Raw genomic sequence first — 23,555 nt, 5'->3', positions numbered from 1 at the left:
TGTTCATATAATTTGCCCATTTTTCTAGTGGCTTGTTTGGTTTTCAAAAATTGATTTGTATGAATTTATACAGATGGCCAAGAAGCACATGAAAAGATGCTGATAATGACAAATATCATTAGTCATTAAAGAAATGTAAAGTAAAACCACAGTGAGATAACCTGACCTACCAGAACTTACCTATTAGAATTGCCTTAAAAACTGATAATAACAAGTATGGCAAGGATGGGAGCAACAGGAACAAATACTCATACATCAATGATGGTAACAAAAATGCCACAGAACTTTGAAAAGTATTTGGCAGTTTCTTATAAATACATAAGTACATATCTTCCATATGACCCAGAAATCCTCTGTTGTTTAACTGAAAGAAAACTACATGTTCATATAAACACCTGTATGCAACTTTTTATAAAGGTTGCATTCATAATCACTCCCAAATGAAAACACCACAATGTCTTTGATGGGCAAGAGGACAAATAAACTGGAATATCCATATAATGAAATCCTTCTCAGCAACTAAAAGGAAAAGCTACTGTTATAAACAATGAGATGGATAATTTCAAACTTTTTAAAGCTACATTAATTATATGAGACCTTAACTGCAGTGCTGATTACACAGCTCTATGCAGTTGTCAAAATGTATTGATCTGTACTAAAAGGAATGAATTTCCCTGCTTGCGAATTGTAGTTCAATAAGCCTGACTTTAAAAAATAAGTGATTTGTACAAGATATGTATATATATTACATATACATGTGTGTGTCATGTATCATGTATCATGTATACATTAGTATCATGTATACTAATCCATGGTGGTTTATTATTTTTTTTAATTTTTTTAATTAGTTTTCTTTATTTTTGAGAGGCAGAGACAGAGCACATGTAGAGGAGGGGCAGAGAGAGAGGGAGACACAGAATCCGAAGCAGGCTCCAGGCTCGGAGCTGTCAGCACAGAGCCGGATTCCGGGCCCGAACTCACGAACCGTGAGATCATGACCTGAGCCGAAGTCAGACACTCAACCGACTGAGCCACCAGGTGCCCTCTAATCCATGGTGGTTTATATGCTTAAAAACATTTTTTTCAGTCTGTGGTCTTTTGACTTTTATATGTTATTTACTATTTAACAGAACACTTACATGTTTATTTAGTCAAATTTATGAATCTTTTTTTTTTTAAATGGGCTATGCTTTTAGTGCCTCACATAAAATAACTCTTCCTTAGCCCACTGACATAAAAATATTGTCTTGTGTTTTCATTTTGACATTTGAAGTTTTGCTTTTCATATTTATGTCTTTTATTTATTAGAATTAATTTTGACTATGGGGTGAGGAAGGGATTTAATTTTTTCTTTTCTTTATGAACATCTAATTATTCCAGCACCACTTACTGGACAGTTTTTTTTCCCCCTTAACTATTAAGCATCAACCTTTTTTTTTTTTTAAGATTTTATTTTTAAGTAATCTCTACCCCAACATGGGACTCAAACTCACAACCCTGAAATCAAGAGTTACAGGTTCTACTGACTAAGCCAGCCACGTGCCCCTAAGCATCAATTTTCTTTCTTAATGTCTAGGGAACATGACTGACACCACCCAGATTTTTCTACATACATTTTTCATCCTCTAAAATAACATGACATTTGGAGTATCTGGCTGGCTGAGTAAGTAAAGCGTGTTCCTCTTGATTTCAGGATTGTGAGTTTGAGCCCCAAGTTGGGTATACAGATTACTTACATAAAACCTTAAATAAACAAACAATCAAACAAACAAGCAAATAAAATAACATGACATTCTACAAGCCAAAAACGTTGTCACTTCTGAGAGATGACATTAATAACAAATCAAGTGTTTATTATATGCTCTTTTTTAGAATAAAATTCTAAAAAAAAAAAAAAAATAGAAATCAAAGTCTCCCCCAAAGTTAGTTTTTAACAATTATTATCCATTTAAAAAAAGGAAAATCTGCATTCATGCTCGTAATACATAAACAAACTAAGAAGTATTCTGAGTATATATTAAAAATTCAATATACAAAAGATGAATCTAATGCTGTGGTTAAAAATAAATACATTTCCTCAATAATATTACAGACCAGATTATTAAAATGAGGACAGTCTAAAATAAATCTAATGTGAGCCATGTACATAATTTAAAATTTTGTAGTTAACAATATTAAGAGTTAGGAGGAACATGCAAAATTAATTCCATAATATATTTTCTTAACACAATATATCCACAATGTTATCATTTCAACACTTAACCAATGTAAGAATTATTATTGAGACATTTTACATTCTTTTTTCGTATCAAGTTGCAAAATCTGATGTGTATATCTAAATTCATACTAGCCCCATTTCAAGTGTTCAATAGCCACACATAACTAGTGGCTACCATATTGGGTAGTGAGATTTGGTCTTTCCTTCACAACTGACTAAAAGTGCTGGATAAAATCTAAATGAAGACAAGAGCCTAGAACGTTAAGCTTATCACTGAAACAGATTTCATTTGAGGGCATTTGCTAAAAGGGCTAAATTGAGCTCACAGGATCTCAGGAGGGAGATAGTCAAACTAGAACCCACCCTAGGTGGGGAATCTAACAGGAAAACCTCCTTCCTCCATTCAGCTAAAATACCAAAAGGTATTTTGACTTACTGGGGGAGAGTGTGAGGGTGAATCAAGGTAAGGGTGAATCAGAAATTAACCTGTCCCATGGGCCAGGACTAGACCATCTCCAGGGGGGAAAGCTACCTTTAAAACATTATTGATTCTTGTGAATAAAGTAAAAAAAAAAAATCATAAAGCAAAGGATTAAATGCTTGAAATTGGATAATAATGAAACCACATGTTAAAAGTTGGGGTTGCATGAGACCTTGCCCAGGTCTTGCAAGGGCCCAGTCTTTCCCATTCAGTCCTGAGCAGGGCATGGGCCTCTGCCCATTGGAGGGCTTATCATGTGGAATTAGTGTGCAATTACAAGTCTGGTGTCTGGGGGGTTTGCTCTCCGGTCTGAACACCCATAGGATTTTTCCACCGAACTCCATCTCTCTGATTTAGAGACCTGTCCTGGGTTTCAGTCCACTGACTTCCCTTATGTGATTGAGCTTGTCCCTTGGATTTCTAGACAAACAGATGACCATCTTGCACCCATGAAAAGTGCCTAAAAAAAGAAAAAAAGAAAAGAAAAGAAGAAAAAAAAAGAAAAATTCTTTGTGGGATGTAGCTAAAGTAGTACTTAGAGGAAAACTGATAATTTTACATGCTTTTATTAAAAATAAAGATGATATACTAATCATCCAACGAAAGAAGTTAGAAAACTAAAACAGAACAACCCCCGCCCCCAAATAGGAGGAAGTAATAAAGCTATGAGGAGACAGCTTTATAGATAATTCCTTCATACATTCAAAGAGCAGACAACTCTATTCTTACACAAGTTATTTTACAGAATAAGAAAGAAGAAATACTCTCTCAACTCATTTGAGTTACTGTAAACTTGAATCCCAAACTGGACAAGGGCAGTGAAATATCACTTAAGAACATAGAGGTAAGAGTTTTAAACAAAATATTGGGTGTCTGGGTGGCTCAGTTGGTTAAGCATCCAACTCTTGATTTCTGCTTAGGTCATCATCTCAGGGTTTGCCTGAGCCCTCCATCAAGCCCCACGTTTGGGGGTGCTTCACGCTGACAGAGGGGAGCCTCTTTAGGGTTTTCTCCCTCTCCCTCTCTCTGCCCCTCCCCTGCTTGGGTGCACACAGACTCTCTATCTCTCTCCTTCTCTCTCAATCAATAAATAAATAAACTTTAAAAAAAGAGTTCTAAACAAAATATTACAAGTAAGATATTCTCTTTATTCATTCAACAGACATGTTTTGAAGACCAGCCAGAAGACAAGCTTTGTGTAATGCAATGGGAATGTGATGAATAATATATATTCTCTTGTTATTAAGAGAAAGCTAATTTGGTGGGAACAAAGCTGCATTAATAATTATGATGCAATATAATCGCTGTAGTCAAGATATGCAATGGGAACACAGGGTAATAAGAACAGAGACTAGAATGTCTAAGTGTGCCTTGGCAAATTTTAGAAGGTTCCACTGGGAGATTCCTTGAGCTGAGAATTGATGGATAAGCAGGAGTTTGACAGGTAGAGAAGAAGTGGTGTTGGTAGTAGAGATAGAGAGGAGAGTAGGGATGTATTTTAGGGTAGTTGTGTGTGTGTGTGCGTGTGTGTGTGTGTGTGCGCGCGCGCACACGCACGTGTGTGTATGTGGAGGCAGGGAAGAATGGAACAGATGAGGACAAAAAAAACCCTAGCAATTCAGAGGAGGGCTTGGAAGTTTTCCTTTAATTTATACACAATACACAGGGGAAAGAAATGACTTTCGTTAGTATCTAAAATACTCTGTAAAGTTAACAGAGACTATAGAACAAATATGAGTAGGTATAAAAATGAATATAGGTTAGGGGCGCCTGGGTGGCTCAGTCGGTTGAGCATCCGACTTTGGCTCAGGTCATGATCTCATGGTCCGTGAGTTCAAGCCCTGTGTCGGGCTCTGTGCTGACAGTTCGGACCTCGGAGCCTGGAGCCGGCTTCGGATTCTGTGTCTCCCTCTCTCTCTGCCCCTCCCCTGCTCATGCTCTGTCTCTGTCTCAAAAATAAATAAAAACATTTTTTAAAAATTTTAAGATGAATATAGGTTAATATTTAAGTTTACAGAATTTACAATGAATTAATCCACTAATCTTAGTGTTTAACTTTAAATTTTTGCTTAGGCTTATTTTTGCTATTGTTTTTACTTCTATTATTTCAATATATTGAAGTCCATATAGAAAGTCTATGTCAAGATAACTTATTTTCTTGATGAAAATAGAAACTGATTTTTACTTTTAAATTTAAAAATTACTTCAGGCCAAAAAAACTAAAAAACATATTGCCAGCATGCTATAATCACTTTCAAATCAGCTGATGTGCTTTAATAATTTGATTTCCAGTTGAAATGGCATAGTTCATCAAATTATAATTAGGCTAATTACAGTGTTCCATATTAGGGTTTCTTGTTAGTTGAAAAATTGTCATCATGTAATAATGAGCTTTTAGCCATTTATGCCTTTGGGCTGAATGAACTTTTATAGTAGTCTTAAGATATTTAATATTCTTATTATCAGTTTAATGGCCATTGGCTTCTGTCCCTTAATTGGTTATCAGTGTTGCTGAATTTCTGCAGGGATATATATTGAACAAATTATAAGAGATACATTTTATATCCTGTTTCAGATTTCTTATTAATTTCCAACTCAACTGCACTTGGTGAGTTCCCAGTTTGTATGACTTGGGTTTTTGAAATTCATGGACAACTGCTTGGAGCCCAGATCTTAGCCTTCAAGCTTCACTTTATTTTTGTTAGATGGTGGCTGTGGGTGAATGGAGAGGTTGGATCAGATCAGTGGTTCCTAAACTGGCTGCAGATAAGAATCCCCCAGGGAGGGTGATTAGAGGGTGGTCTGACCCCTCACCCAGAGATTGCAGTTCTGTAGGGCTGGAGTAGGTCCTGGACACTCTTACACATGCTTTCTGGATGATTCTCAAGCAGTCAACTGAGCACTGGAAATTGATGAACTAGTGTTGCATTTGAAAACTTGGGACCTGTGGGCGCTGACCTGTCAGTGCAGGGGTTGGGATGTGGTCTGTCTCTGTAAAGAACTTTATTGGAATATAGTCCTGCTCATCATTTATATATCATCTATGGCTGCCTTCCTGCTACAGTGGCGGAGTTGAGTGGACCTGCCAGAGACTGCATGGCTCACAAAACCAAAAATATTTACAGGCTGACCCTTTACAGAGAAAGTTTGCTTACCCTTTCACTACTGGGTTACAAAATCACTTCGATAGGTGGCAATCAGTATTAAAAAAAAATAAAACAGAAAATACCAATACTATTTAATGCATGTAAATACGTGCTGTGTTGTTAAATTTATTATAAACATGCATGTTTGTATATGTGTATATGTGTGTATATATATACATATATATGTATATATATATACGCTGTGTATATATATACATATATATGTATATATATACACACATATACACATATGTATATATATATATGTATATATATATATATATATATATATATATATATATATACAGATATCTGTATATACACATACATTTGTGCATAATGGGGAATATGTATTTCTAATTGTGGGTAGCCGCCAAAAAAGTTTGAAAAAACCAAACTATAATCTGAGGTAGCTTTCATCTGTGGACTTTGAGCTGCCAGCGTGCTTTGGCAACATGGATGTGGGCGGGAGAGAGGAGGGAGTGGGACAGGAGCTACGCAGACAATATGCTTTACCTGACTCACTCTGTGCTTCTTGGGGGCTGCTTCCTACTTGGTAAGGCAGTGTCACTCCTTTAAGGAATGGTAGTGCTCAATGTCCGTGTTTGTTCAAAATGTCATTGCTAGAAGCAGAACCAACTAAAGTTGTGTGCAGGGTGTGAGGGCGCTCTAATGGGGCGAATACTAAATTTACAGGGTTGTCATAAGGAGTAAATGTACATAGAGGGCTTCAAACTGAGAGGTGCTATATGGTGCTATGATGCTACTAGCTTTTATCTGCAGCCTCTCATTCTTACAGTTGTACCCACATCCCAGTCGTAAGACTAGCTCCCGAATGTTACCAACCATAGCACTGATTGTCATGTTTTGTGAATGTACTAGTGGCGGTACAGGGACTAAGGGAGACAAACATTGGGGCCAGAGCTAGGGAAGGAAAGATGGGGTTCAAATTCTTGGACTGCTGGGACGATTCTTGTTTCTAAAAATAATAATAATACAGAAAAATCTGTATTTAGACTTCCCGGTGAAAATTCTAATTCGCTAGCACTATGCTATGGTCTGCATATTTGTTGGAATCCTAACCCCCAATGCTATTAGGAGGTGGGGACTTTTGGAGGTGATGAGGTCACGAGAGAACATCCCTCATTAATGGAATTAGTGCTCTTACAAATGAGACGCCAGAGAGCTCTCTGGACCTTTCTGCCCCATGAGGACACAGAGAGAAGATGGTCTTCTATGGCCAGAAAGTGGGCTTTCGCCAGACACTGAACTTCCTCGCGCCTCGATCTTGGGATTTCCCGGCCTCCAGAACAGTAAGAAATAAATTTCTGTTGTTTAAAATCCACTCAGTCTATAGCATTTCGTTAGAGCAACCCAAAAGGACAAAGACAGACTATACACTGTTGGCTGCCAAGATTAGGAAATGGGCTTTCTGATTAATCAAGAATCGTAATTACGTAAACACACTGCTTATTAAAAAAGAATTCGTATATAATAAGAGATAATTTGCAATGTAAAGTGTAAGTAATTTAATATGATTCAGAAAGCCCTTTGGAATCAAGCTGTGCCTCAGGGTCACCATGGAGATGCATAAAAGTTTCGGTTGCTTTTAATGGGATGCTGAATGACAAGCTTTTTCAGAGTTTAAACTCAGGTTCCTTTGTTTCCTAATTTGGTTAGGGCCCTGGATATTTTTCATTTATGTATAATCAATTGCAGGATTGATAAACAGACCCCAAGGTGTTCTGGTCTTCTGATCAGATGCTTGAATCACTTCTGACTTAGTCAACAAATAAGTGGTCAAAGTGCATGACCATGTGCCAAGTACTTTTCCATACACTGGGTCGTACTAGTGAAAACATTTTCTTCTCACGAGGAGTTCACATTCTTGCAGCCTATGTCTGAACACTTTTCTCAAAAGGGAACACATTCTGTGACACAGCCCAGTGCATCTTTAGACATGGCAGTTTTTCTTGTCAATTTCACTTGCTTCTCACATTTAGAACGAATGCAAAACCAATCCTCTTTGATAGTCCTTCAAAGATTTGAAGACAATTCTTACATCCAACCTCCTATCCTCTTGTATCTACTCCCAATCTCCAACCTTGAAACACCCTCTACGCATTCTCTTCCTCTGTGCTCCCCACATATGTGGTGGCGTATTTTTTTCATCGCATGCCACTCTGTTACAATAAACTGTCTTCATCACTCGACGGTAATCTCAAAGCATTACTCACAGCTCATTACCACTGGAGACAACACCTGCCATGCATTAGGTAACAAGTGCTTGTTGGTGAACTTCAAGGACTCATTGCTATAAGGATAAACTAAACTATATTTTACCATTAAGAATTCCCCCTCCTGGGGCATGTGGGTGGCTCAGCTGGTTAAGTGTCCAACTTTAGCCCAGGTCGTGATCTCATGATTTGTGGGTTCAAGCCCCACGTTGGGCTCTGTGCTGACAGCTCAGAGCCTGGAGCCTGCTTCGGATTCTGGGTCTCCCTCTCTCCCTCTCTCCCTCTCTGCCCTTCCCCTGCTCGTGCTCTTCCTCTGTCTCAAAAATAAGTAACGTTAAAAAAACAAAAAAAGAATTCCCCCACCAGATGGATCTTACCAAAAAATAAAAGAACTGAACTATTGTTACATGCAACGGTTTGGATGAAATCTCCACGGAATTGGGCTGGGGGGTGGGGGTGGGTGGGAATAAGTTGTATACTGTATGATTCCATTAATATAAAATGAAATGACAAAATTATAGAAGTGGAGATAGAGAGGATGGAGGCAGGAGGGAAGTAGGTGTGGCTATAAAGGGCAGCTTAGGGGATCCTTGTATGGCCTTGGGGTGAAAGAACTGTCCAGCATCTGGACTCTGTCAGTGTCAACAACCTGGTTGTGATATTGTACTATAGTTGTGCCGGATGTTATCATAAGGGGGAAATGGGTGAAAGGTACACATGATCTCTCTCTGTACTATTTTGTACAACTGTATGTGAATCTACAATGATCTCACAATAAAAAGTTTAATTAAAAAAATAAGACTTTCTCCCAGAAAGAAAGTAGGCTTCACACATTCTCCAAATGCATTCTTTTTATTTTGAGAAGGACGATCTCAAGGCAGTGCCCTTTGGGAAAGGCATCTCTCATCATCATGTACATCGAGATCAACCATTACTCCCAGCAAAGTACAAAAATACACACATCAGTGACTTCCGTACAATAAATACATAATCATGCATCCCACAATAAAAGGCACGGAAAACTGGTCACTTAGTAGTCATAAAAATTACTAGCTACATTAACAAAGCCACCCAAATTATCTGTATAAGTAACTGTAACAATATATTCCAAAGGTGAAAACACATAAAACATCTTTAAAATAGTATGCAATAAATATCTCAATTGTATATATTTAAAAAATTATGCCATTGTAAACAGCATGTAAACAAACAAAACACATTTCCTTACCATTATTAAAAGTAATTAGAGCCAAAGTTATAACCTCTGCTCTGTCAGGTATATTTCACTGGCAAATGTGCTAAGCAGTTAAAAGTTTCACTCTTTTCTGCAGCAAACAGAGCCCATTGTGTAATAATAAATAGACATGATCTGCATCTTTCAGATACAAGTAAAAGTTTTGAAACAGACTACCAAAATGTAGTAAATTCTTAACTATAAATAATACGGCAAAGGCTAGAGTAAAACTATCTTTTGCAATGTGAGGGACAAAAGGAGCTACACTGTCAGGTTTTCAACATGATAATAAACAGGAGGCAAATAATTATGATTATCTTTATGGGAAGGTAAATTAAGTGTCCAGCCAAGTCTCCTCCTTTTGTGGACCTTTTACAGTATTGAACAAAGAGTAAAATTGTATCAAACTAAAAATTTCTTTTCCTGGAGAACAAAGAAATGGTTGATACTTTATTTATATTGATGGGAAAGAATGACTTCAAAATATGCCTATCAAAAGGTAAAAATACACACACTTAAGGTTTTTTCCATACTTACTGACAATATTTTTTTTTCCTTCTCATAGAGGAACCCTATTGCCTAACCATCAATAAATATGAAGAGAAGTTAATTTTTTATAACTCAAATATTTTTGCTTTCTTTCGTCAATATCAGTGCATTGTGGCATACAAATACTTGTAGTATATTTACTATATGCTCAGATAAGTATGCTACCTGTTAAATATTATTACTCTCTACTCCCCATTAAAAATTAAAAATAATTGAGGTGGAAATATCAACCCATTAACTTCAAACGGAGTCTTTGAACTATACTAGAAAGCATTACTTTATAATTCTTTTCCTTCTGCTGGGAGTTTACAGCCATACCTCATATATTTTGGTGTATGGCATTAATAGGGATAGATGCCTTTCTAAAATGGACTTGAAATTGAATTCATGTTCTAGAAATCTATTAGCCACTTGGACCACACATAGCACCTATAGAGATGGGGTTCTACGGGATTGATGAAACATATACTTGACGAGTGATGGTGAAAAATTATTTATGGCTGACCTCAAAGTGCAAAAACTGGACATAAAAATGGGATTAATTCTTCATGACGCAAAGTTTGTTTTTTTGGGTGGAATGAGATTATGCTAAAATAACCTGAGGAACATTTGGTTTAAACAGTGTCCCCCCAATTTCTCAGTTTGTAGAAAATCATTCTGAAGACAGATTATTTTATTGTATAACCAGCATCTAATCAAGTGCCCCGTACAGAGCAGGTGGAAAAATGTCTCTTACATGAGAAAAGGAAGAGGGCATTTAATTTAATTACATGCATTTTTGATTACTATTTAACCTTAGGAATTATTAACTGTAAAGAATTTTTGTGTTGACCTCTATCACGATTTGGGGACATGGCTGAAGTCTTTTATAGAATCAGAAAACAAAACAAATGTTTAGGTAATAGATTTTAGTCTTTATGTTCTAGAAGGGGGGACAACAGGCACAAACAAGCCATCTTACATTTGCATCATAAAAAATGAAATAATCCTTAGCTATAAATGACCTGAAATCACACCAATTCAGCCTAGATCTCTGGTTGGCTATTACTTTTGAGAAACTTTCACCTTCATTATTAGTTCTGATTCTTTCCCAAATATCCTTCCTTATTTTGTCTAGGTGATCAATGCATGTGTTTATATAGACTGTAGACACTAAATGTGTCTGCGAAACAGCAAGGTGGTCTTTAGGGCATATGCATGAATTACAAACAAGAATTTGACAGCGATTTGAAAATTTTGTAAGCCTCGTTTTTAGAAACAAGAATTCAGGTTTGGTCAGATTTGGTAAACACTTCTGACGAAAAACTAACAAATGATTATCCTTTTCGAAACAATCTCTCTTCCTTGATGTTTATCTCCTGTTGGCACGTGTGCCCAGAGTGCACACATGCTCACCTGCTCATGAATACACACATCCCTCGTGTGGCTCAGGGAAGTCTAAGCTTGCATTTGTGAAAGTATAAAATTATAGAGAAGTTTGGGTTCCATAGGACCTTCATTCTTTCAAAAACATTTACTTAAGTCTTATTATATGGTAGCTTCACACTGAGACTACAAAAATGGAGAAATTTGGTAGGGGGAGGAAAGGCAGGCATACACACACACACACACACACGCACACACACATGAAATTACTGAAATGTGATGTTATTTTAACAGAGAAAGTTTCAAGATGCTATGCAACATGAATGAAATACTTAACTTTGGTTGGGAAGTCAGGTAGAGCTCCACGGAAAGTTAAATCTGAACCGAGTTTTGAATGAGTTGATCTCTAGCAAGTGATTATGCTAAGGCAATGAATTACAAAAGGCCTCTAGAGGAAATGGCAGCTGAAGATGGGAAGAGGCAAAGCCATAGAGACCCTTATCTATACAGTAAGGGGTTAGGTTGCTATGCTCAAAAAAAAAAAAAAAAAAAAAAAAAACCTACCTAAGAAATTGTAGCAAAGGAATGACAAAGAAAATGCATTTCAGAAAGACCACTCCCACTCCGTTCAACCATGTGGAAGATGAACTAGAGGTAGGAAACAATGTATGTAGGAAAACCAGTTGCTGAAAAACTACGGCAAAAGCCGTAGGAGAGAAAAATCACGAAGGTCTGTATTGGCAGAGGGCTGAACTAAGGCAATGGAATTATCACTTTACTGCATATAATTAGAAATGGAACATAAAATGCCAATGCAACTTTTGAGACGGACAAAAAATGAAATGTGCAACTGCATAAATACTGAGAAAACTTTGATATATGAAATGCTTTTGCTCACACAATCCAAAACGAAGATTGGGGTTAAGCACTTGTTTTGTTCCATATTTTAGTTCAGGAGTTTCTTGGCAGAAGCAGGCAGTCACATCATGTTGCTATGAAAATTATGTCATCTCTCAAAGGCTTTTTGAAAGCTTTTCAAGTCAAAGAAGGAGAGGAAACAAAAGAACTGTCCAAGTTCGCAATTCATTCATCATTATGTATATTAAAAAATCTCTGCACAACAGATTTGTAAACAGGGTAGGTTCCAACAGAAGTTATAATTAATGTTAATTATACTAGGGCCGTCTGTATATCAGGTCATTGTGAGACACAAATACCCAGAAAAATAATTTCTTCCCGTCACTCTACCAAATCATTCTGGAATTATTTAGAGACCCGTCTTCATGAAAACTAGGCTGTGTCATTAAGACAGATCCAAATCCCATGCAAACGAGTTCTGCTTTGGTCTTTTCTCTATATCATCCAGTTTACAGCCTCTTATAATTTCAACATTTTTAGGGGAAGGGGATGTAACAGGACCTTCAAGTTATCGTATTATGCTATATTCAGGACAAAATTTTTAAGTTATCAGTTAATGACTGAATTCAAATGTTAGGTAAAAATAGAAGGCAATATTCACTTACCTTCATCGATATTTAATGATTTTAACATGGTTATTCGAATTTTTTCCCCTAAATTGTACTCAGATTTCCATTATGGCAATAATTAAAATAATCTCCAGTTTAGTTTCTTTACAGGAAGTTTTGCAGGTACTTTTCATGAGGGAGTACCATTCCACAGCCAGGAAATGTAGCTAACGATCCATGCTTCAGATCAAACAGCAAGAAAACCATTCAGAATTCATTTAGTACAGAGAGCAAGCGATGTCACAGCATGAAACAAGTAAGTCCCGTATTTCATTTTTGTAACCACTGATTTAAAGTGACATTTTTCTCTTTTGGGTGTTAATCTAAGAAAAGACATGAAGGTCTTAATTAAAAAAAAAAAATCAACCAATCTGCTACTATACAATGGTTGTTTGTGGTGAATGTAGAAAAAACAAAATGAATCTGAATTTCTGAAGATTTTAGAAATGAGAGTTTAGCCTGCCTTTAAATGAATAATATGAACCTGTAGTAAGTAAACAGGTGAAAATACCCATCCCCTACTCTGCTACAGAGAGGATTAATGTAACTTCACTTTCATTTCAAACGCAACATCAGGGATATTAATCTGGACTTGTAATCTTCATGCTATAGTTTTGGAAGTCTTTCTTTGTATATCAAATGACAGTGGGAAAGAACTGGTAAATTTAAGGGGCGCCTGAAGGGCTCAGTCGGTTGAGTCGGGTCCTGATCTCGCAGCTTGGGAGTTGAAGCCCCTCATCAGGCTCTCTGCTTGCTGTCAGAGTGGAGCCTGTTTCAGATGTCTGCCCCTCCCCCACTCACTGTCTCTGTGCTCTCAAAACAAATACACTTAAAGAAAAAACAATTGGTAAATTTAAGTATGATTCACACTTACATAATTTCTTCGGTAAAAGAAGAATTACCAAGTACTTATAATTGATCATTTTGAGTGCTATGTCTCATTGGGAAAACTGCAACACCAAAACATACATAGTTTGTAGAAAAGGCATAGTGAGCCAGTGCCAGAGTCAGTTACAGAACCACCTAAATCTAAACCATATATCCATCTGCAGAATCATATAATTCAGCTATTTATAATATTGTAAATTCTAATAATCTTTTGTTGTTTCAAGTAAAAGGAAAATCTATCACTGCTAACAAATCTCAAGGCTTAGCAAGTTCATGAAAATCTCTTCAACTTGTGTGGTATGGTCTGATCCACATTTACAAATATTCTATGGGAACTAGCTAAGTCCTTCTGACTCATTCTCCTTCTGTCAATCACAAAGTTGACAAAGCACAGACATTTGCTTTGTAATAAACACAAATGATGAGGTCATCCAAACTACCTGCCTAAATGACTTCTAAATTGCAACAGTGGGATGAGCTCCCTGAATTCATTGGCTATTTTGGTAACATACAGATACAGTCTCAGACATCATGGGTGTAACTATTTTGGGTTTTGTGGTATTGTGCCTACTAGACATGGAACACATGTTCTGTGTTTCTACCATACAAGGTGAAAGATATCTATGTTCAAACTATTCATTTCCAAATCTTTGGCAAATATCCAGCTCAAGCTCCATTTTCGTTATAATGTTTCCATATTTCCATATAATGTTTCTCATATGTTTTTTTCTGCCTTTAATCATTGCTTATACAACAGTAAAATTAATACAAAACTCCGTATCTTTAAAATTATAGTAAATTCTTAATCTCCTGCTATTGTTCTTAAATAGTTCACAATTCACCTATTGCTCACACTGTAAAACAATAAAATGGTTGAATTTAGGGCTAGTTAAATTGTTTTCTTTGGTATGCAACATTGCCTCACCTTAAGTCAGAACATGTGATTTTATTCTGGTTGGTAGGTTATGGCCTTATGTTTTCAATTTCTAGCTTTTTAAAGAGTTGAACAGAGAATACTTTTTTAAAACAAAAATAACTCAAAACTCAATTCAAGCCTCACTGACTTAATTGACAGAAACAAATAAAGCATTAATCATCACGGTTACTATTTGTAAAGTAGACAAGAGTCAAATGCAAACACGTGTTTAAAAATATTCACCCTGGAATCTAAAGCTGGCCCCTTGAAGTTCGCGGTATTTTGGGGGTTTGAGAATTTCAATGTTCAGTTTAGTGTTATATTGGCATACAATCACAGAGCTCTCTCTCTTTTAAAAGAAAAATGGAAAGTTTATCACAGAAGTTCTGACTTGAAGATAAAATATATATTGGCAAAATCTAGCACAGTGAATCCCTTGGTTACATTAAATTCTTAATATTGGTGATTTTATTTTGGCTTTATTCCTTTTTTCTATATGTATTTTAAGTATGCAAATTATTTTTTAACAAAGTCCCTATTACTATTCAGTTACCTATGATGGTAAAAACAAAAAAATACCATTTTTTTTAAGAAGGAAAAAAAACTGGGCATCTGTTTGACAGAAATGAGTACTTCAAGTATGTAAGTAAATCATTAACAGAGCTATTATACCCTAAGCCACAGCAGTAACAAAGAAAAGAGCTAGAATATGCATTTTGTATAAAGATTAAATTTCACAACATAATAAATAAATGCACTGATTTATACAACTTGAGAAAACCTTCTACTGATGATCACAAGTAATACTGTCTTATTATTCAGTTTGTTGATATGAGCACTGCCTCACACAGAGATTCAAAGGTAGAATTCTCACCTCCAAAGCCACAAAATATACAAAGCTGGTTTGTTATTAAATATTTTGTCTGCCAAAATTCCTGCAAACTAAAATACATCTTGGCAGTTTGAATAACCAGCTTGATAATTATTTTGGTATCAAAAGATAAGAAAAATTTTAATATGAAAATTAATAAAACCAGTAAAAGGAGAAACCTGTTGTATAAATAGACATTTTAACACAAAAGTGAGACTTTTATCTCACTTAAGAGGAAGAAACAAATTTGATACAACTTACGTGAAGATTTGAAAATAATTATCATATCTTCCCAGCTCTAGATAAATATATTACTCCAATTTATTAATCATCTTCAATATACAATATATAACTCACAAAACTGGGAATGTTACAACACCAAAACCTTTCACAGCACTAGTTACCAGTTACCAGAACTGTAAGAAATCTTTAGCTACATATCAGCTTAATACTTAGAATATACAAATAGATATGGCTAACCTGTGGTAAACAATAGTGCAAACAGTAAGGACCACAAAATATATTCTTTTTCTTTTTAGCTTGTTTATCTAACTGCATTATCCTACTTCAATAGCATCATCAATGGAATATGAAACTTATCTTAATGCATTTTAAAAGTATCCCTATGTTCTTTTAGGTACGGTTAATTTACTCTTGAAATGCAATTCCTATGAAATACCCAGGCTATTTATAAATTCCTATACAATGAATAACTTGTAGCTAAAATGAAATATTTTAGGTGGAGTTTTTATAGCTTTTAAGTAGTGTCTTGGTTTCTATTTTTCTAACTTAAACTTGGGTGTGCATAAGAAATTAAGAGAGAAGATATAAATATATGTAAATAGAATATCTTAGTTACATAAGGGGAATCAATCTGTCCATCTACAGTAGTAATATGGGTCTTTATCTTAAACATTGTTACCGAGTTGAACGAAGTCTCAGTTACTGTTAAAGTTATTTTCCCGAAAATAACAGAAAGAAGTATACAAATAGGTACAGTCCAGCTGTCTTTTACCTCTCTGTTCTCTGTAATGATAAACATTTACAGTTTTTTCTTCTAACAGAAATATCTCAAAACAAAATCTGGAGACAATAACAAAGAGGAACAATAATAAAGGTAAAGAATCCTTTGGGTATTATAAAAACCAATAATCTTTGCCTTTTTAAAGTTTTGCGTGTTTCTTTAAGAAGGCATCCGATTGCAAAGGCATTGTGTTACCCATCTGACACGGAGATTGCTACACAAAAGTCACCTGGGAGATGCTATAGCAGAGACGGGTCCCAGGACCCATGGCCCTGGGCAAGGGGAAGCCAGAGGGGGAGAGGTGAGGCTACCGAGTGCTGTGGGAACTGCCCAGAGAGGTTATTCCATTGACCAATAGTTAGTATTTGAGGAATCTTCACTTTTCACTCTTTCCAACTGACTTTAAAAGCTTGGTGTTTTAAAACTGCCACTTGTATTATTATCAAACTCTGAACCCATGGTTTTACCCAACTTGCATCTGAAAAATGCAGGATGAGTTCATTTGGCAGGAAGAGGGCAGGAGAGATCCTAAATGTCAAGGTTGAGAGATGTAACATTTAAGGAACTTTAGTGAAAAACTATATCCTTGTAGGATTCACATCTGTAGAACATGAGAGTCCACTGTGTTGTCAGTTCAGTCAGAAATAACAGATAATGTACTTTAGAAATGATGTATATATAAGTTTCTGCTGTAATTTTCTAAGTCATAGCTTTGCATGAATATTTTCTTTCTTGATGCCTGTTAAAAATAACTTCTATCAAGACTCAAGTGGTGCCCTCTTTATTCATTAAAATTAGCTAAAGAATCTGTAGCCAGTAATGTTTTGGTAAACGATATCAATATGTAAAAATTATTAAGTGAAGGATTATTGACAATATATCATTGGGAAAGATCTTATTACAGAATAAAATAATTTGTATTTTGAGGATCAAAATATATCTCAGGTACTATTTTAAGGAATTATTAACTGTCTGAAAATCAAGATAAATTAGCCTTAAAAAAAAAGTCCAGCAAAACACGCCTTCCCGAGAGCTTTAATGACACATTCACTTTACTTGGAATCATTTTGGCTCTTTTTTTTTTTCATGCTTACTGGTTCATTTAATGTGTGTGTGCTGTTTGTATCCTCAAGCATGAACTACCTCAACAGGATAATCTGCTGATAAGAGAAAGTGAAATGTACGAGCTGTAGGAGACTGACCTGGTCTTTACTTATCTCCTTACATATTCTTCTGAAATGTTCCCTGTGACTTAAGTTGTGAACAAATGAGAATGTGACATTAGCAAGAAACTGAGCAAATGTAGATTGTTAGTGACTTCAACATGAGGTAGGGAGCTGGAGAGAGGCCAGTTACGCCTGCCAGCCCATCCCCTTTCTATCTTAGCTACCCAAATACAACTCCTGGGTAGGCAGGGTTTATCTAGAACCAGAATTAGGAATAAGCATTCAGAAGAAAACTTAGCAAAGGTGATGAATGAGCTAAAGCTCCTTTCTGGGATTTCTAGGAAGTAGTGTGTTGGGGAGTGAGCTATTCGAGGGCTTTTTGAAGCATTCGGATCCCTAATATCTGGGAGCGATAAAATGTGGCTAGGCCAGTGCTAACCACCACCAAATCTTGTTTGCAAAGAAGATTGAAATTCAGTAGGTCTGGAGGGGACCTGAAATTCTGCATTTCTATAAGCTCCCAGGTGGCATGGATGCTGCTGGCCCAGGGACCACGTTTGAGTAGCAATGATCTAGACCAGTGTTGGCCAGTACGATTTTTGCAATGATGGAAATGTTTAACACCTGCCCTGTCTATTGTAGTTACTGCACACTTGAAACGTGGCTGGTGCAATGGAGAAATTAACTTTCTAATTAAATTAATGTAAATTTAAACAGCCACATGTGGCTAGTGCCTATAATACTGGACAGCAAGGGTCTCGGCATTCACAGGTCATCTCTTCTCAGCCAGAGCAATCTATATCACGGTCCCGAAATCATCTAACCCGTCGGTTCATTTAGATTAGCAAGTTTCCTTTGTTAAAATGTGAACTGTAAAATTAGTTTTCTTTAAATTGTTTTCTTCCTAGCACTTTGTTCAGAGGATCCGCAACAGGCACTCAAGCGGGGAGAGGTGAAAGCAGTCATTCTGTAGTATGGAAGTTGATGAAGAAAGGGTAACAAAGAGTAGTGAGAATCTGAGCAACCATCAGTGCATTGGGCATGTGGGAAATGGGAGGCCAAAAGCTGGCAAGGAAACTCAGAAAGGGAGGTGGAATAACACTGAAGGGAAGAATTGAGTCCTTTGAAATTTTACTTAGGCCTGACCCTGTCCCTTTCCTTCTTGAAAAGCAAGTTTTGGAATGCCTGGCTGGCTCAGTCACTGTAGCATGTGACTCAGTCTCGGGGTTGTGAGTCAAGGCCCATGCTGCGTAGGGAGATTACTTAAAAATAAAATCTTTAAAAAAAAAAAAAAAAAAAAAGGCAAGTTCTTCCTCACGGAAATAAGACTTGAAGGAAATGGATGCTGGCTGTGGTTCCCCTTCACCTCTCCCAAATTATCCAGGTGTGGGAGAGCATAGCAGGGAGGAACAGTACAGTTACAGCTGACAGTCAAGAGTAGGCTTAAGCTTCTCACCTCAGCTTCTGAATGGACCAGGGTACAGAGGCCACAACTGCACTCCCCTGAGCTGGGATCACCTCAGAGATCCCAGAGAGAAGCTCTTTCTACTTTCTATTTATAGCTCCATCTACTGTAAGAAGCTGGCTCCTCTGTGAGGCTGACAGGGGCCTAAGGAGGCTCTGAGGATACTATCCTGGCAAACAGGTGTGGGCAGAGTCATGTGGGTCCTACACAGCCATGCATAGACAAAGCATACAGGAAAGATTGCTCTAATTTAACGACAAAAAAAAAAAAAAAAAAAAAAAGATACTGAAATTGTCATTTTAAAGGATTTTCCTCATCCAAAAGCCATCTGCAGGAAAACTCTAGTTAAGAGTCTATTAACTGAGGTTTTACAACATAAAGAGTTATTACCTAAGAGTAAAAAGATCAACATCAGCCAAAAAAATATTAATCATTTACATCTTACTCTCAAATTCTGAACATGTAATAGCTTAAGTCTCTTCTATTGGCAAAGGGGTATTTTGGGTGAGTGAAAATCAACCCAAAATTCATTCATGAGTCCCATGCCTCTCTGCACCTATACATTTCCCTTTTTGGTAGAGCTGGACAGGTATCTGTGACCTCAGCAGAATTCCGAGACTGTGCCATCTCTATTTTAATTTCACAGGGAAGTGCCTGGAAGAGAGCGGGACAACTTGCAGGGGACAGGGGGTGCGGATTATCAAGGGACTGGAAGAGAAGCCCTTTGATTTCATAGCTGAGGGTAACAATACACTTACTAAGTGAGTGGCTTTTTACTCTTTCATGCTACTTGATATAATTTCCTTTGAAAATTTTCTATTTATTCACAACTTAGACAGGTAGGATATATAGTCAGACATATTTGGTCAGGAACCCATCAGGCTCATTTATTTTTAAGATGTCTTAATTTTGTGATTTTACTAGTAAATATGCAATGTATAAATAAGAATAAAGTGTCAAATGTTTAAACTTCTTTGATACAATTAAATTATGTCTGACAATAGTTCATTTTAAGTGCTTTCCCGTTAATATTTCTCATTAAGCATTTGGCAAATAATTGTCTAGAAAATATCAGTGAGAGTACATTTCAAGATTATGTGTGTTAAGCATGAATATACAAACACGGTGTATGTGTATAGACACATATATGTGTCTATGTGTATGTGTGTGTATTTGTATCTACAGAGCACCTGCTTAGAAGGCTACTTCATGAAAATTGTTACCACTGGGTCAATACCCTGTTTACTTCTCTTATATAGGAGATTTTGAAATATTACAATTAATTTTTGGTACGTAACGCCTAAAGAAAGATGGTCTGAGGATATTTCGGTGACTTTTTAACACGTATGCCTTTGGCTTTCAAAGATTTGATAATTGTAATGTTGACTCCTAATGAGCTACACTGAAGTAGAGTGGTTTAGAAACAAGCAAATAATACCTGCCTGATATAAGAATTAGGTGAGATAATAGTAATAATGGTATAAGAATGAGATGAGATAAAAGCCCTTAAGAAAAAATGTAAATCTCTTGTTGGGAAGTTGTGTCAGTAGTCACTCTAGCTAGTGGATAAGTCTGGGTGACCAATCGGCATACGATCAGTATACAAATCCCAGCTGAGACCTTCAGAAAACTGGATGTCAACAGCCCACTATATTACAAATACAAACAGAGTATTGAATAAACACTAAATTAAAACCAAAAATAAGAACAAAATGTGGGAATTTTGGTTTGGGAAGCTATAACAAGTTTTGTTCGGCAATAGAACACATACTTTTATGAAAATATCCAGAAAATTTTCCTACTGTGCATACCCAGTGTTGATAATAGAGTGACATAAAACTGGCTTGCATCAAATGTGTATCATTTGTTGATTATGGCACAGACACGTGTTCACAAATTCTCAGATACAGAATATTTATCCAAAATCCCACATCAAAGAACAGAAAAGTGCCTTTAACCAACAAAAAGGTACTTAGGCAGTAATAAATTAAATTACATTAAAACTGACATGGAAGCCAAGTTTTAAGATATTGCATGTGACATGCAAGAAAAAGAAAGACAATTCAGGCAGGAATGTCGTGCATTAAGATTTGCATTCATTCATAATATTTCAGGGGTTTTAACCATATTCTATGACCACTGAATGCTAGCAAAGTGAGGCGATACCCATCTAACATTCAAAACACAGCTTAATTTACATCTTAATCTCCTAACCAACTATTTTAAGGAAGAAGCCAATGCCTCCAATAGTGAAACCTAAGAGTTTTAGCCACATATTGTTATGCAGTCACAGAGTAAGAACATTCCATCTGACCAGGTTTAAGGAAAGTAAACATTTCCATCTTTTAGACAATGCAATTGTCTCAGATTCCTCCTACCTTCTTACTTATATGAGCATATTTTAACATGTCAAGTTTGCACAATTAGGAAATGGCTTTGTGGAATGTATTTTTTTGGCACGAAAATATTTTCTAATACCTCAAATCAAAATTTTCACCCACAGCAAAATATCAAGCCACAGAGGTGCTCAGTGGTGCTTACTTTTCTAGGCAGAAGACTACAGAAACAGACAACTGCTTCCAAGAGCTTTGTATTAAGTAGCAATTACTTCCCTTCCAAGGAATAGCACCAATGTGATTACACCTCAGACTGGGGAGTGCTCCTTCCAAGCTCTTTAATTCCCTGGAGAATTCGCTTCATATGGCCCACTTTCGTTATCCCCAGGTCCTGAAAGAAAGAAAGAAAGAAAGAAAGAAAGAAAGAAAGAAAGAAAGAACAAAAGAAAGAAAGAAAGAAAGAGGAAAAAAGGTGGAAAGAGAAAAAGAAAAAAGAAAGAGAAGGAAAAGAAAGAAGTTTATTGACCAGAGAAGACCGAGGTTTAAATATTTCACCAGCAAATAGTATAATTAGTATCCAGTTCATTAAGTTTAGTTTATAATCAATGATTTAGGAAGCAAAAACTATAAAAGTCAATTTATAAAGCAAAAATTGCCAACCAGTAAAAAAAAATCACATCCTACACAAACTCTTAAACGTTAACACTATCATAAATTATACACAATACAGTTCTTCAAGAGTCAAAATTGGTTTCTCCTATTCTTCTTCTTTTTAAAACACAGGTCCTTTTGGGATCTCTGAGAAAAGTGGCATGTGACATCAGGGCATCCACAATTAGTCCTAAGGCAACCGTGCACATCCTTCCTAAAGTAGTAAACTTAAAAGTAAAGCCTAATCCTAAAGAAAGATATTAGTGGCCACCACCTACATGTGGAATTTAAATGCATTTACAGTTACATTTAGAGTCTTTGATTTGAGTGGTCTATTTAAATATCCTTTTTACTTTGTAATGCAGAAGTATAAAAAAATTACATAAACATAGCTCTCTGTGGGTTGATGCTTTTCCTCAAAACACTCGTGGCTCCTTTGCCTCAGAACTCTCCTTGTTTCTTACAGAACTGTCTTTCTATAAAGAGCCAAGAATTCAATATTTAGCTTTCAGAAGTGGAGGATGGTTCCAGAGTGTGCAGCACACAGCAGGCACCTGGCAAAGAAATACTTGTTGTAGGAAGGAAGGAGATGCACACAAGACAGCCATGATGCTCACTACCTGAAAAACTAAAAGAAAGCATGAAGGCCTCCAAACCCTGTAATTTCTTTTTTGTTTAATTAGCTTTTATTTTTTTTTATTAAAAAAATGTTTATTTATTTTGAGAGAGACAGAGAGAGAGAGAGAGAGAGAGAGAGACAGAGAGCAAGCAGGGGAGGGGCACAGAGAGAGGGAGAGAGAATCCCAAGCAGGTCCCTCACTGTCAGCACAGAGCCTGATGTGGGGCTCAAACTCATGAAACTTGAGATCATGATGACCTGAGCCGAAATCAAGAGTCGGACGCTAAACCGACTGAGCCAATCAGCCGCCATCACCCACCGCCATAGTTAATTTAAGTGTAATGGGTATGATCAATTTGCTAACAGGTGAAGTCAAACAAATTCTGTATAAAACAGAGGGTTTGGTATATTTGAAAATTAGCAAAAAGATGGCTTCCAAAGTAGCATCGAAAACAGGATTATGAGGTACCACAAAATCATGTGTCTGAGAAGATAAAGATTCCAAATATCCATTCTATTTTGTAGGCTAAGAGCATTATTTATTTTTAAGCTTTAAATGAAATAGATCAGAGTATTTGAAGTGAGTGCACACATGTGCTCTCTCTTCCACACACTTTCTGGGCTCTTTGAATTCTATAGCAGTAATGCTACTGACACTTTTTTTTTCTGACAATTTTGAATCTTTCTAGAAAATACTTTTTCTACAGCAAGTACTCTTTTCCAGCCTGAGATCATTTCTAGGTCATGCTTCTACAATATGTAACTGACCCTGAAAAATATTTTCTCATATGACACCAGGTCATTCTTTTTTATTTTTTTTAGTGTCTATTTTTGAGTGAGAGAGAAAGTCAGAGTGTGAGCAG

General features: G+C 36.4%; 1 protein-coding gene across 6 annotated transcripts in view; it reads right to left on the bottom strand.

Moving 5' to 3' along the window:
• Positions 1 to 8,915: 8,915 nt before the first annotated feature.
• The window catches only part of DGKH (diacylglycerol kinase eta), a 182,665-nt gene continuing 168,025 nt past the window's right edge, over positions 8,916 to 23,555 (bottom strand). For all 6 annotated transcript variants that reach the window (XM_053899179.1, XM_053899180.1, XM_053899182.1 and 3 more), the window contains one exon: positions 8,916 to 21,813. In XM_053899179.1, the coding sequence (XP_053755154.1) occupies positions 21,724 to 21,813 (90 nt within the window). In that variant the 3' untranslated portion in view covers positions 8,916 to 21,723. The remainder of the gene's footprint in view (positions 21,814 to 23,555) is intronic.

The sequence above is a fragment of the Panthera pardus genome, unplaced genomic scaffold (assembly GCF_024362965.1).
Source record: "Panthera pardus isolate Hobbes unplaced genomic scaffold, ASM2436296v1 HiC_scaffold_1, whole genome shotgun sequence".
NCBI classification, from domain to species: Eukaryota; Metazoa; Chordata; class Mammalia; order Carnivora; family Felidae; genus Panthera; species Panthera pardus.
The sequence above is the reverse complement of the archived record's forward strand: the minus strand, read 5'-3'. Positions and strand labels throughout refer to the sequence as shown.